General features: G+C 24.1%; 2 protein-coding genes across 16 annotated transcripts in view; one reads left to right on the top strand and one right to left on the bottom strand.

The window, feature by feature from the left end:
• Hbg3 (alpha-glucosidase) overlaps positions 1-14,143 on the top strand; it is a 49,117-nt gene extending 34,974 nt beyond the window's left edge. For 2 of the 3 annotated variants that reach the window (XM_031915545.2, XM_012484561.2), the window contains exons 2-9: positions 242-400; positions 1,624-1,958; positions 3,956-4,081; positions 9,144-9,554; positions 11,835-12,090; positions 12,755-12,950; positions 13,471-13,605; positions 13,929-14,143. In XM_031915545.2, coding sequence (XP_031771405.1) covers positions 244-400; positions 1,624-1,958; positions 3,956-4,081; positions 9,144-9,554; positions 11,835-12,090; positions 12,755-12,950; positions 13,471-13,605; positions 13,929-14,016 — 1,704 coding nt within the window. In that variant the 5' untranslated portion in view covers positions 242-243 and the 3' untranslated portion in view covers positions 14,017-14,143. Of the gene's footprint in view, positions 1-105; positions 125-241; positions 401-1,623; positions 1,959-3,955; positions 4,082-9,143; positions 9,555-11,834; positions 12,091-12,754; positions 12,951-13,470; positions 13,606-13,928 lie in introns of those variants that run through there. The other variant, XM_012484562.2, reaches the window with a different exon arrangement.
• Positions 1-14,727, bottom strand: part of LOC100869740 (dual specificity calcium/calmodulin-dependent 3',5'-cyclic nucleotide phosphodiesterase 1) — a 192,521-nt gene that overhangs the window by 30,508 nt on the left and 147,286 nt on the right. The gene's annotated exons all lie outside the window — the stretch shown is intronic.

The following is a 14,727-nucleotide window of genomic DNA, read 5'->3' as shown; positions in this document are numbered from 1 at the left end:
AAAATATAAGAAACAGTATAAATTAATATTATATCAATTCTTTTTTAAATTTTTAATTATCTGAAATAGCGTGACTTGTTCTATTTAAAATTCATTGTATTTTCTATCGCGTAAATAACAAAAGGTAAGTGTTGAATTGCGAATATGTGGTCATCGTGTACAAAGTGTGTCGAGTCCAAAATCATGTGATTAATTAGAGAACTAATTTCATATTCACCGATGCGTTTTGTGTGTTAAACAGGTATGAGGGCGGTAATCGTGTTTTGTCTTATGGCATTGTCCATTGTGGACGCAGCATGGAAGCCACTCCCTGAAAACTTGAAGGAGGACTTGATCTTGTATCAGGTTTACCCGAGGAGCTTCAAGGATAGCAATGGAGATGGTATTGGTGATATCATAGGTTTGTCTTCCTTTTTATGATTTTTATTAATAATTTTCTTTTTTGCTTTCTTATTAAATTTTTATATTATGTATATAAAAATTAGATTTAGATTTTTTTCAATATTTTGTATAGAGGATGTGTATAGAAATATTGAAAAAATGAAATGGAATTTTTGATTATTTTTAAAATTTTATTAATTTATAACTTGTATTTTATAATTTCAATAATAACATTATATTATTTCATTATATTAAACAATTAGAATTCAAATTTTGTTGTAAATACATTTTCTATTTACTTTAACACTTTAAACGTTAAATGTTATATCATGATCAAATTCATTATGACAAATAATAATATTTATATAGTAAATATATAAAATACGATACCATATATAAAGAATATCATAAAGAATATGTAGAATAATATTAATATAATAATAATATTAAAAAAAATATGCATTATATTTTTCACTTTAAACCATAATATAACATTTAAGGGGTTAAACCAACTTTAAACCAACGTCATTTTCAATTTTTACAAGCTCCTTTCCATTTTTCTTTCTTCGTAATCGTAACAAAGGATCACCAGAAAATATAGCCGTATTAACGGATAATTAATCATGAAACGTTTGGTCAGGAATCACGCAGGGTCATGGTTAGTAAACACCGGCATAATTGCTTTTCCTTTTCGCCTCATCTTTCGATCTGTTTACCCCATTATGTAATAACAGGTATACAGGTAAACGTGGCGTGGATATAATTAACAGGGAGACCTAACCGCGTACCCTTGTTAATCGGGGAGAAAGGGAAAGCGCGAGAACCGCAGAAAGGGATGTGAAACACTCGAGGGAACAAGTTAATGTCGCTTAAACGCGAGAAAATAAATTTTAATGAAAATTTCTCGCTCGTCTTTTTCTCGACGCTTTGACGCTGCTTGAAAACGACGTGTTCCGGAAGAGACTTTCAGCATTTCTGCGATGCTCGTTACGAAATTTACGCGGTTATGAGTTAATGAAGTGACGTCATTGAAAAATAACTTTAAAGTGTTAGATGTTTTCATTTCTTTTTTTTTTCCCCTCTTTTTTATTTTTTAAATGAAATCGGAACGTTTCTTGGATTTTGTTCTTATTCGAATATTTTGTTTGGGTGTAAACTAAAGATTTAATGTTTCTTCGAGAAAAAGAGAATTCATTTTTCGAAAGAGAGACCAATCAATAATATTCCATCCTTATTTTTCAGGTATTAAAGAAAAATTGGATCATTTTCTCGAAATGGGCGTCGACATGTTTTGGTTATCCCCTATTTATCCAAGCCCTATGGTCGATTTTGGTTACGACATTTCCAATTACACCGACGTTCATCCCATATTTGGCACCATATCAGATTTAGATGACCTAGTCAATGCTGCACATGAGAAGGGACTGAAGATAATCTTGGATTTCGTTCCGAATCATACATCTGATCAACACAAATGGTTCCAGTTGAGTTTGAAAAACGTTGAACCTTATAACAACTATTATATTTGGCATCCAGGAAAAATTGTAAATGGTAAACGTGTTCCACCAAATAATTGGGTAAGCATTGTTTAAATTGTTTGGAAAATTTTTTGAAATTCATTATTGAAAACAAAAGGATATTGAAGAAAATAAGGAAGCAAACACTGATATAGCAGTACTATTAATGAAAATTGATATAAGAAAAATTATGTATATAAAAATTTTAATTTTAAGAAAATAACTTTTAATTCCCGAAGTAGTATTCAGTAGTAAAATTCATTAATTCTTAGAAGCAACTATTAAAGAAAATGAAATTTAAAGATTAGTACTTGGAATGAAAATTCACTTATAATTATTTATAATATAATATAATTCACTTAAAATTTATTTTTTTTTTTATGTGTGTAATATATTTCGATATTAATACTTTAATAATTTTGTTAATAAAGTTAATTTTTAAAGAAAAACATGAGATTTACATTAAAAGAAAAGATGAAATTATTTTATATTAGATAAAATAATAATATACGATCTATTAAAGTTTAAATATATCGTTCGGTTCATAATTTACACAATATTTAAATCAGTTTAATTTTTGAAAAAATTAATCTGTCAGTATTTATTCCACGTTTAGACGAATCTCATTTGTCTTTTTTTTTTTTTTTTTTTTTTTTTCATTATTGTTTTAATAGAAAGACTGTGAGCCGAATTTTTGTTTTGTTCATCCTATTAGAAATCTAAATTTTTCGCACGAAATAATTGTCGACGTATTTTCAAACAAAATCATTATAAAAAAATTTATTCGTAAATTTTCAAATAAATCTTTAAAAAATAATAAACCACATCTAAAAAAATAAATCTATTATATAATAAATTAATCCTAAAAGAATAAATCATTTCAAAGTTTATTCAATCTCAGACTTTAAAAAAATTTGCAATCGTAATGAAAAAGATGATAATAAAAATTTGCTTCTCGATTGATAAGTAAAATCTGAAAGATTTCTAGAATAAAAGAATTTGAAGCATACTTGACAAAATAACACTTTAAACTTATACTTCATAGATTGATCTTAGATTTTTCAGCAAGATAAGAGATAAAAAAGATATAAAATAATATAGAATAAGATAAAAAAAGTTAGATTTTATAATTTCGAACATTAAAAAATATAATTTAAAAGACTTTTCAAGATTCTCGAAATTTTAATCTAATTATTTTTCACTTGAACTATTTTTAATATATCGTATAACTTTATGATTTTTATGGATTTTTAGTCGTAGTTAAAAAATCTATAATATATTTCAAAATTGAATTAACAATAAATATGCTAAAATAATTTTATAAATTCATGACAAAATATTTATTTTCACATTATTTTATATATGTATATATTTCATTTAATCTAAAATTTCAAAACATTGATACCAAATATTATATTTTTTTTCTTTTTCTTATTCTTTTTTTGCAGCTATCTATTAAAAATAAACACCTTTCTTATTTAATAAAAAAGAGATTGGATTATACATAAAGAAGCTGAAGATTTATTTAAAAAGAAAAATGAAAATAAAAATGATCAAATGCCATTATTTTGAAATCATATTATATATGGCAAATAGTGATTTGTTTGCTAATAAAAAAAAAAAAATAACAATCATTTTAAATTCATAAATTCATTCGTTATATTTTTAATATTTTTCACATCAGTTTTCTAATTGTTATGATTGCTTTCAAGTAGAAGCTATATAATTCGAAATATTGAATGACATTTATGGAATTCAATTTCAAATATTTTTCATAATTCAATTTTTATTTTTGTGATTCGAGTATTTCGTCAAAACTGAAGTTTGAAATTTAATTTTTGTTTAAAAAACATATTCACATTTTGAAAAATATTTTACTTTATTATTAAGAGCCATAGAATTCGTATTGTTATTCGAGATTTGATATTACTTCGTGTATTTAATTAAAAAATTTTCAAAGCTTTACATCTGTATAACGTCGAAATAATCTCTTGCAATTTTTTTTTCATTTCATTTCTGTACACTTTCTAAATATACAAACGTATGCTTATATACAGGTAGGCGTATTTGGTGGATCAGCTTGGTCATGGCGGGAAGAACGACAGGCATATTATCTGCACCAATTTGCACCAGAACAACCAGATTTAAATTACTATAATCCAGCTGTACTGGATGAAATGCAAGTGAGTACATTGAATTATTTGTATTTAAGATTAGAGACAATCAAATTCAATTTTTTATGAAATATTCTTTCACAACTACATTACATATATTAAATTTATTGAAACTCCATTCTTCAAATTTTAATTCACAAGATTCAATAAAAAAATATGTGATGTTTAAACAATTTCATTAAGTAGAGTTCGTTCAAATATAATCTGAAATATTGTATGTATCGTATAATCTAAACTTAGGCTCTTTGAGCTAATATTGGAGAAATTTCACGAGTCATAAATTATACGTAGATACTCCTAATAAATTCTGTTTTATAGCAGTAATAAGTCTGGTAATAAAACAAATGGAAATAAATTTTACGAATTAGAAATTACAAATAAACAATGCTAATAATAATTTCACAAATCATAAGTCATAAGTAAATGCTTTTAATCAATTTTTTTTATAATAGTAATTTTATAATAGTAATAAATAAAGCAAATAAAATTTAAAAAATAAATTTTAGAGTTATAAATCAATTGATTATCTTATTTACATTAAATAAGATAATCAAAAGATATAAATATTATAAGAGAAGTTATAAACAAGTTTATAATAAAAGTTGTTATTTATTAATTCATTAATATTATCTTGAATTATATCCTAATAAATTCAAACAATTTGAGTAATTAATTAATTGAGTAATCAGTAAGATTTACATGATTTCATCCATGTTGATAATTTAACTTGATATTAACATCTTCAAAAATTATCTTGATAGTTAATTTCAATAATGAGAAATTAATAATTATGATATGAATCAATAAAAGAACGAGATTTAAAAGTTTATTTAAAGAGATTTATAATTCTGCATTACAGTATTGTAAAAATAATAATTCATGTAATCTTAAACAATATAAACTCTGTATATTTTATATAATATAGATTTATGAGATAATACGATATGTACTTTTTTAATTTTTTAGAATTATTTCTGAAATAAATATAATGTAATATTACTGTATTATAGATAAAATATTGATCATGAAAATATCAACATATATATACCTTCAAACAAATTTGATTAAACAATATCATAAATTTCATTTGATATATTATATGTATTTCAAAAGTGCATATCTATAATTTTCATTGAATTAAATTTATAAAATTATAATAATTCGTATTTTTTATTTTAATGAAAATTTCAAAAATATGAAAAATTTAATAAATAGGATAATTTAATAAGATTGTAATTATATAATTGAACAAATATGTTTTAATAATCTTGTTATTTTTTTGTGCGACATTTTTATTACAATATATATATATATTGTAATAAAAATATATATTAAATATATATATTATTTAATAATTATTTAAAAATATTTGAAATTGAATGAAAAAATTTATATTATAATATCAGAATATTAGAATTAATCGTATCATTATTATCATGATAGGATCATATGCTATTATAGGCAGAATATTATGCTACATTATTAAATTCATTATATATTCATGAAAGATATTAATTATAATTATAATATGGAAAATCCTTCAAAAATATAATTTTTAATTGCATCATTATCCATAATAAAATATTATAATAAAATTTAGAAAATATTAGTAATGTCAAAGTCAAATCAAAACTGGAAATAATAAAAATTAAATTTTTATATTAATTTACATCTCCTTATCTCCTTATAAATTTTAATAACCAATATAATATTAATCTCTATTTGCATCTAGGCGACAAATATTTTTTTACATTTAATAAAGTTTAAATATTATAAATATGATTTTTTATATATAAATATTTTTTTGAAAATATTAATAAAAATATTCATTAAAAAATTTTTCATTGATCATTATAAAACACAAAAATATATTCAATCATATTAAATAATCATAATGATATTATTAAAAATTTTAAAATATTAGCCTTTACCTAAAAATCATCTATGAGAATTTCAGTATACATAAATTGTTCATCGTATGAATCGATCTGATTTCATTGATATAAAAATATGTTCTTCACATTGATATCATCTCTTGTCTAACAATGAAATTCCATTTTCGGTTCAAGGTCGAGAATTTCTTGACAAAATTAAGCAAACAAAGACACATTGAATCATATTGATCAAAAGTTATGTGGAATAAGACAGCTTATTGTACATAACTTCATTTAAATCTGTGTTCAAATCTGATTAAATTTCCTAGATCATATGAAAGTCAATTATCTACCGATCCCCTTATCTATGTAATTTTTATAGATTTAATTATAAAAGATTGTAATCATACTGATACTGATTTTTTTATCTATTATATCAATAGTTTATTATATCAATAGTTACATCATTATCAAGCAATCTCTGAAAGAAATCATTATATATAAAATTTCTTTATTGTTTTTATTTTTTAAAATGTCATTAGAACAATTGTAGAATTCTTTACATTAGATTCTTCTTTTATTTCCCTGGAAAAAAAAATAATGTGTAATTCTAAAGTCTCTTAATTTTTAATTTCTTTGAAAAAAATGTAATGAAAATAGATAAATATCAATGTGTCTTAATAAATATCATTATTAATTTTGTTAAAAATATTTGAATATTTTTAATATTCAATATGCAAAAATAAAAAAAAAATATTTTATAAAAGAATTTCAATTAATAATACTAGTGAATTAACAAGAAACAGTAATTGACTGTAATTGTAAATACTCTGACTTCTCTATTATATTCTTAGATCAAATAGGATAATCAGATACAATTTGTGAAATTCACTTATAAAGCAGTGTTGATATTGTCAAACTTATTACTGATATACGAAGAAATTGATTGGAATTGGTAGCTTATAAAATTTCACTTATAATATTTATTCAGTTTTATAAAAGGATATTTAAAAAAAAAATGGTTCAGAAAAACTTTTTTGAAAAATAAATAAATTTTATGTTATTTTCAAAGAAAACAAGCAATTTGTATACATGTTTATGAACAATCTCCTCTATTTAAACTGATATCGGATTTCTTTTTTATCATATCATTCTTATGTTCAAAGGGATTATAGATTACGAAATTGTTGTCAAACTTAAAATAAATGCTATTACACAATGAAGATGAAACTTTCTCCATTGTTTTCGAATAATATTTTCCATATTATAAAAAAATTATAGAAATATAGAAATATAGAAACAATATAGAAATATCAAATTATAAAAATATAACATAAATTTCTTTCAGAAGAGACAAGAAATAATCATATTTCAAGATTTTTTCCCTTTTTCTCTTTATCTTTTTTTTTCTTCTTCTTCTTTTTTCAATATTCAATAAGTTCAACAGTGATTAATAGCATCCAGTGTCGTTATTAATCTGAGATTTAATAATTAGTTTCGTAATAAACAATCATTAGCTTTAGTTTCTTTCTTTCTTTCTTTCATTCTTTTTTATTTAGACGATGTCAAAGTTGTGATTTTCTTCGAGATTGCTGATTTTATAAATCGATCACACGTTACGATACAAATAAGTGCACTCGTTATTTCGATAAATTATTTGATAAACATGACTTTGATTCATTTCTTCGTTCTTATCGATTTTCTTGAAAATGCAAGTACATTATTCGTGTATATTATACAATTTATACAATTTATTGACGGAAAATTATTTTACTATATTATTGATAGTTATTATAGATATTATTATTGATAGTTCCCTTTGATAATTAAAAGAATAAAATAATAAAATGATTAATAAAATGCGCGTTATTTAAATAAATAAATTTACTTAAATTATAATTATGGATATAACGATACTTTTTCTGGACGATTGTTAATGAAAATTAAAAAAGTATATTTTTAAATTTTTCAAGATTATTTTCAAGAGTGTAAATCAACTTTTTCTTTTTTTTTTAGATATTTGTAATATTTTTTGTAGATATTATTAAATTTTGAAGTCCAGAATGATAAAACTTATAATGATAGTTTTTACTGTTAACAAGTTAAGTTAAATATTACGCACCTATTGTTTCAAAATCAAAATAAAATAATTAACTTTTACTATATATATGTGTGTGTAGTTACTTCTGTTTATATTTAAATATTAAAATATTTTTTTAAAGTTACAATATAACAAAAAAATTTTAATTATAATTTAGATATAGATACGTAAAGATTTTCATTGTAATCACTGATATTTATTGACAGAAAATTATTCTTGGATCACGATAAAAATTCATTCATTATCTAATTTATTAAAAATTATTAGAATTTTCAATTCATCGTGCTAAGAATATATTTTACGCATAAAAAACTAAAAAATCTGATGAAGTAAATTTAGATTCGGAACGAAATCTTGGAGCAATCCAAATCCACTTTGGAATTCTGTCGATGTCTTGTGATATTTACGCGGTAAATTTAAATTTTAAAAGGAGTAAAACCGTGATCCAATGAAATTCGACGGACATCGCGAAAACACGAGTTAAATCTGGCCGTGCATCGTTGAAATTTAAATACAGCGATATACTATCTCGAATAAAATACAAATTCGATTGTATGACGAATATTTTAACGGCCATGATTCAAATGAAATCGTAGGACACCTGATGATTCTTCCTTCATCACGTGTTAAATTAACAGATTTAAATTTAAATTAACAAAGAAGATAACCATTTCATTGCGATCCATACATTCTATTTTATTCTATTTTATATTTTTTTCCATATATTATTTGTTATGAATTATTATTAAATAATAATAATAATTCAAAAATGTGAAAAATGTTTTTAATTTTGTCATATAATTACTAAATAATTTATATTATGATATAATGAAAGCATAATGAAAATTAAATTTTCACTTATATCATTAGTAATTTAAATAAAATAATAAATAGAATATTATTGATATCTTTAAAAGAAAACATATATTAATCTATCTAGGAACGAATCTTCTTCATATTATCTTTGTTATATTTATTATTAATATCATTTAATATAAAAAATAAGATGGAAAGAATTTTAATAAAATTTCAATTGATTCAAATTACATTGCTAACAATTGTGCATTTAATAATATGTTATTCTAACGTGTTACAGAACGTTCTTAGATTCTGGTTGAAGAGAGGACTTGATGGTTTCAGAGTAGATGCTCTGCCTTACATTTGCGAAGATATGCGATTCTTAGACGAACCCCTATCAGGTGAAACAAATGATCCCAACAAAACTGAGTACACTCTCAAGATCTACACTCACGATATCCCAGAAACCTACAATGTAGTTCGCAAATTTAGAGATGTGTTAGACGAATTCCCGCAACCAAAACACATGCTTATCGAGGCATACACGAATTTGTCCATGACGATGAAATATTACGATTACGGAGCAGATTTTCCCTTCAATTTTGCATTCATCAAGAACGTCTCTAGGAATTCAAATTCATCAGATTTCAAGAAATTGGTTGATAATTGGATGACGTACATGCCACCAACTGGTATTCCTAACTGGGTGGTGAGTAATAGAATAACATAATATTTTTTAAAAAATTAACTAACTTTTGAAAATCTTGTGATTTATGATAAATCACTTTTCGATATTAAGAGTCTCAAAGTAGATTACTTCAAGCAAGATTATTAGAATTGAATTTTTGTAAAATTTGATGTTTCTAATCTTTTTATTATCTAAATATTTTTCATTAACATTTAATTGAAATTTAAACAATTTAATTTAAAAGAAATTTTATCAAAATTACAAAATATTTAATTCATAGAAGGGTTGTGTATTATTTTGCTTGGAATCTTAAAGATTATGAGTAATTAAAAAATTTAGAATAGAAATTAAAGAATAGAATGATATAAATGATAGAAAATGAAAAGAATAATTATTTAAAAAAAGAAGAAAAAAGAGGTAGAAGAAAAGAATCTAGAGTAGGTCGTAGAATTGCTCTCCATATCACTCTGAGAGATTAGAGAACCTCGACAGCTTTGAGTACAGGATCGTGTTTCGATCCACTTCAATCTTGAACCTATTCAAGGTTCAAAGACTATGTCAAGTACTACGCTATCTGAATTTTATGATTTGATGGATGATTTGACAAGAGTGCAAGATCTTGTTTATTTGCAATTTTGAACATTGATATATTTTATTAATATACGTATTCAATTATATCCATATAATAATGTATTTTTGTAAACAGAACCATAAAATATACTAATATTCAAAATTTCAAAAGCATAATAAATAATAAATAATCTAATTATTTAATATTATTACAAATTGAATTATTTCTTATTTCATTTCAATAATTTTTGCCAAAATTTAAAATACTTTATACATGTTTTTACACGCTTGTAAAAATTTTATGAACACATATAAAAACAAGATTTTTATATACGTGAAATTTCTTTGCTCGCAAACTCGGTTCCTCGATCCCACGTTTAAAAGTCTTGAAACTTTCTTCGACTAAATCGATTCACTATCCAACATCTACGAACGCATTTATTTGTTCGAAAGTTGAACGATGGACAGATCGAAGGAAAATCGAATTATCCTAGAAGCAAACGATACGAGAGTGGTCGAACTTGTTCGATTGGAAAAACGATCGATGGACCTAACTGTTTCGAATTCGAGGCTCTGCCTTTGGACGTCGAGGATGGCCACGCGTGAACGAGCTTAAAAAATATCCACGAAATGGCTGAAAAGGGTCGAAACGAGCCTCTTTCCACTCACGTTCTTCGAATTCCGTGTGTGCATCGAGGTTCATCGAGCTCGTGTGCGCATTGAGCGTTCGATCGTGAAATTTCAAGCCAGAAAACCGATATTTCAGTGTCGAGGAGTACTAGTAAAAAAAACGTTTGCTAGAAAAAAGGAGGTGGATCGAGAAAAAATACGTAAAATACTCCACATTCGAGTAATTTGATGAAAATTAATATAATTCCAAATTAGATAATTAAAATATCTTATTAAATTTTGTATCTATTAAATTGTAAAAGAATTTCCATAAAAATGGATAAGAATTTAAGAATAACAATAACTGCAGAAAGTATTGGTGAAGATTTGATATTCCGTAGAACTGAAACTTAAGTAATAATAAGAAAAAGGAAGAAAAGTATTTACATTGACATAATTTAATAGTAAATTAATATTTTAGAGATAGAAAATTTCTATATGGATAATAAATTTAATCACAGAAGCCAGTAATGATAATTCAATATTCTTATAGCTATGTAAAATTTGATAAGAATAAATTTCTATAGATATTAAAAGTTTCACTTCTTTTTTTCGGATAGTACAAAATTTAAGCTATCAGTTAAATTAAGAAATAAATTTTTTTATTTTAAATTAATATTATGAAGTATGTTTTATGACACATAGATGTAATTAATGAATTATTTATGAAAATATGCAAATATTGTTCAATAATTTATAACACGAACTTCTACTACGTAGAGATTTTCATTGTACAATAATATTCCATATACTTTTAATATATATATATATATATTCAAAATCGAGAAATAATTTCTATTTTTCACTTGTCATAAATCATCCTATACATATTCCATAACGCATTTGTGGACAATTCGAAACAATTCCTATGAAACGTTTCACAAAAATATATTTATTTAATTATCATTACAAGAATTATGGTTACAACAAAATGGATCTATAACTTTCGATATAATATTGCAGTTTGCTATAATCGCATGTTAATATATTTAAACGAAAATACGCGTATCTACACGTAACAACGACAAAAAGCGCTGAACGCTTTTAAAATTCTGTCCGCAGCCCGGAAACCACGACCAATTGAGATTGGTGTCGAGATTTGGAGAAGAGAAGGCCCGTATGATCACCACGATGTCGCTTTTGCTGCCAGGTGTTTCCGTGAATTATTACGGTGATGAAATTGGTATGTCGGATACTTATATCTCGTGGGAGGACACGCAGGATCCACAGGGATGCGGTGCCGGTAAAGAAAACTATCAAACAATGTCGAGAGATCCCGCGAGAACGCCATTCCAATGGGACGACTCACTTTCTGCTGGTAAGTTCCTAATTTTACACCGGATGTGATATTTTTGTTCAATCGTAAAGGCGACAATTTAAACGAATCTTAATCTTTGTGAGGAGGTGAATAAAATTTTGCAGCAAGCAAAAGTATTCAAAGTATGACTTTTATTGCAGAGAAATTGTGCAAATTGTATTATATAATGATTTTACATAAAGATCATCTTAAGAATCGAAAGAATTGATATTAAATATTATTAAGTAGATTAATCATTCGGAATTTTTAAATTTAAAAATCTATATAGTTATGAGCATAATAAAATTAATTGCAATAATATCGAATACTTTGAAGATTTATATTATGCACGACTTTAAATATACAAGTAAATCAATTGATTAATAATTAAAATACTAATATCTAATTGTTTTCTCCATAAAAAGGAAAAATAATGAGAACGTATTTGTTTTCATATCGATTATTCTATTTTGAACAAAAATCATATTTATCAGATATCGTTGATATTTTCCTGATATTATTTATGTTTTCTTAATATGATATCATTCGAAAATATCGAAAATATGTTATTATGAAACTGATTCTAAAACATTGAAAATATTTTCTAACAATAATTGTAGAATATTCATAGAAAGAAAATCATAAACTTTTAATGAATTCAATAAGGAATAATTTCGATTCGTAGGATTTTCCTCAAGCTCTAATACGTGGCTTCGTGTCAATGAAAATTACAAGACTGTCAATCTAGCTGCTGAAAAGAAGGACAAGAACTCGTTCTTCAATATGTACAAGAAATTCGCGTTGCTGAAAAAATCGCCATACTTTAAAGAGGCCAATTTAAGTACGAGGATGCTGAACGACAATGTTTTCGCGTTCTCTAGGTAAGATAGTATCTGTGTAAATTGGAAAACGTTGTCTATGATCGATCAATTTCGATCGACTAGATTAAACGATTGATCGTTAAAACATTTTACCATTCACACAGGTATCCTTTTTATTCAAAATATCTAATTTAAATTTAATTATTAAGCTATGATAAAATTCACTCATACATTTAAAAAATACTCGTACATTTAAAAAATTATTTTTTATTATCAACAGTGATAAAATTTTTTATAACAAAGAAGAACAAAGGTAAGCTAACAATACGTATAAGAAAGAGCTAATATTTATATTGGAAAAGAAAATATAAGTAAAAGGAACTAATTGATTATTAAGAAATATATAATCACAATGATTTCGTTATTTGCATACATTATATTTTTATTATGTTTTATAATTGTGTGAATATGCAGTATAATCAGTTACAGTTTAATCATCAAAATTGATCGATCGTGATACTATCGTTTCCTCCATCTTTCAATGAAAAGTTATGTACACGATATATTGTAATTTCTTTAGGGAAACCGAAGACAATGGATCTCTTTACGTAATAATGAACTTCTCGAACGAGGAACAAATCGTGGATTTGAAAGCGTTTGATAACGTGCCGAAGAGATTGAATATGTTTTACAACAATTTTAACTCTGATATAAAGTAAGTATAAATTTTTTTGCTGTTTTTTTTTTAGAGCAACTGCATCGATTAGTGTATCCATACATCATAAATTTCTTTTGTATTTTTATAAATTTGTAAGTAATATCTTTTAAATAATATATATATAATAATCAGATTAATATTAAAATATTAATTAGAATAACTTTTTATTTCTTGCGAATTTTTAAATGTAATATCTAATTTCAGATTGATTAAATTTAGAGAAAAATTTTGTTTTAGAAGTACGCTTATAAAACAGTCTATTAAAAGTAGACATAATTGAATTAATTTTTTATAAATTTGTTTTTGTTCGTTTCAAACAGATCCATCTCCAACAACGAGAAAATAAAAGTTCCTGCTTTAAGATTTTTAATCTTAATCTCTCAAGATGCTAAATTTGAAAACATTTAATTTCTTCTTGAACATGGCTACTCTTTGAAGTGAGCGAAAAAAAACATATATCGTTAAAACGTCTCTCTATATTATTATATATATGTATTAGTTAATAAATTTCAAATATTTTAAAAAGTACAAAAAATTTATAATTTCTTGTTATATCTATACTCCTTTTTATATATTTGTTTATTGCTCGTCTTTATTATATTTTTTTCGCGTTTAAAACTCCTTATTCATAAAATATTTTTCGTAAATTTAATATAATATTAAAGGATTTTTGATGAAATATTTCTAATAAAATTTTATTATTTTCAGACATAAAATTAATTAATTTTTATTTCTCTCTTCGAATATTTAATTTATGAATCATATATTTTTTTCAATATAAAGTAATAGATAATAAAATAAAAAAAAAATAAATTTCATTATACACGTGATTTACAAAAGTATTCAGATATGAATGCATGATATATATGAATTTTTTCACATACTAAAATATCCACATACTTTTACACTTACTTTTATTTCAATTATCCAGCGCGAAGCTTCAACTTAATTGTAATGGAACTTTCATTCCAACTTTTATCCGAATTAATGGAATTAAGGAAGACATATTCGATGGAATAAAGTAATTTTCATAGAGGATGATTTATGACAATTATTTTATATTATAGCAAGATCGAAATATTGTAACGATATAATAAAATGTAATATAAATTCAACATT

This window comes from Apis florea, unplaced genomic scaffold, assembly GCF_048593485.1.
Source record: "Apis florea isolate Af1SG1 unplaced genomic scaffold, ASM4859348v1 contig_2835_pilon, whole genome shotgun sequence".
Taxonomy (NCBI): Eukaryota; Metazoa; Arthropoda; class Insecta; order Hymenoptera; family Apidae; genus Apis; species Apis florea.
The sequence above is the reverse complement of the archived record's forward strand: the minus strand, read 5'-3'. Positions and strand labels throughout refer to the sequence as shown.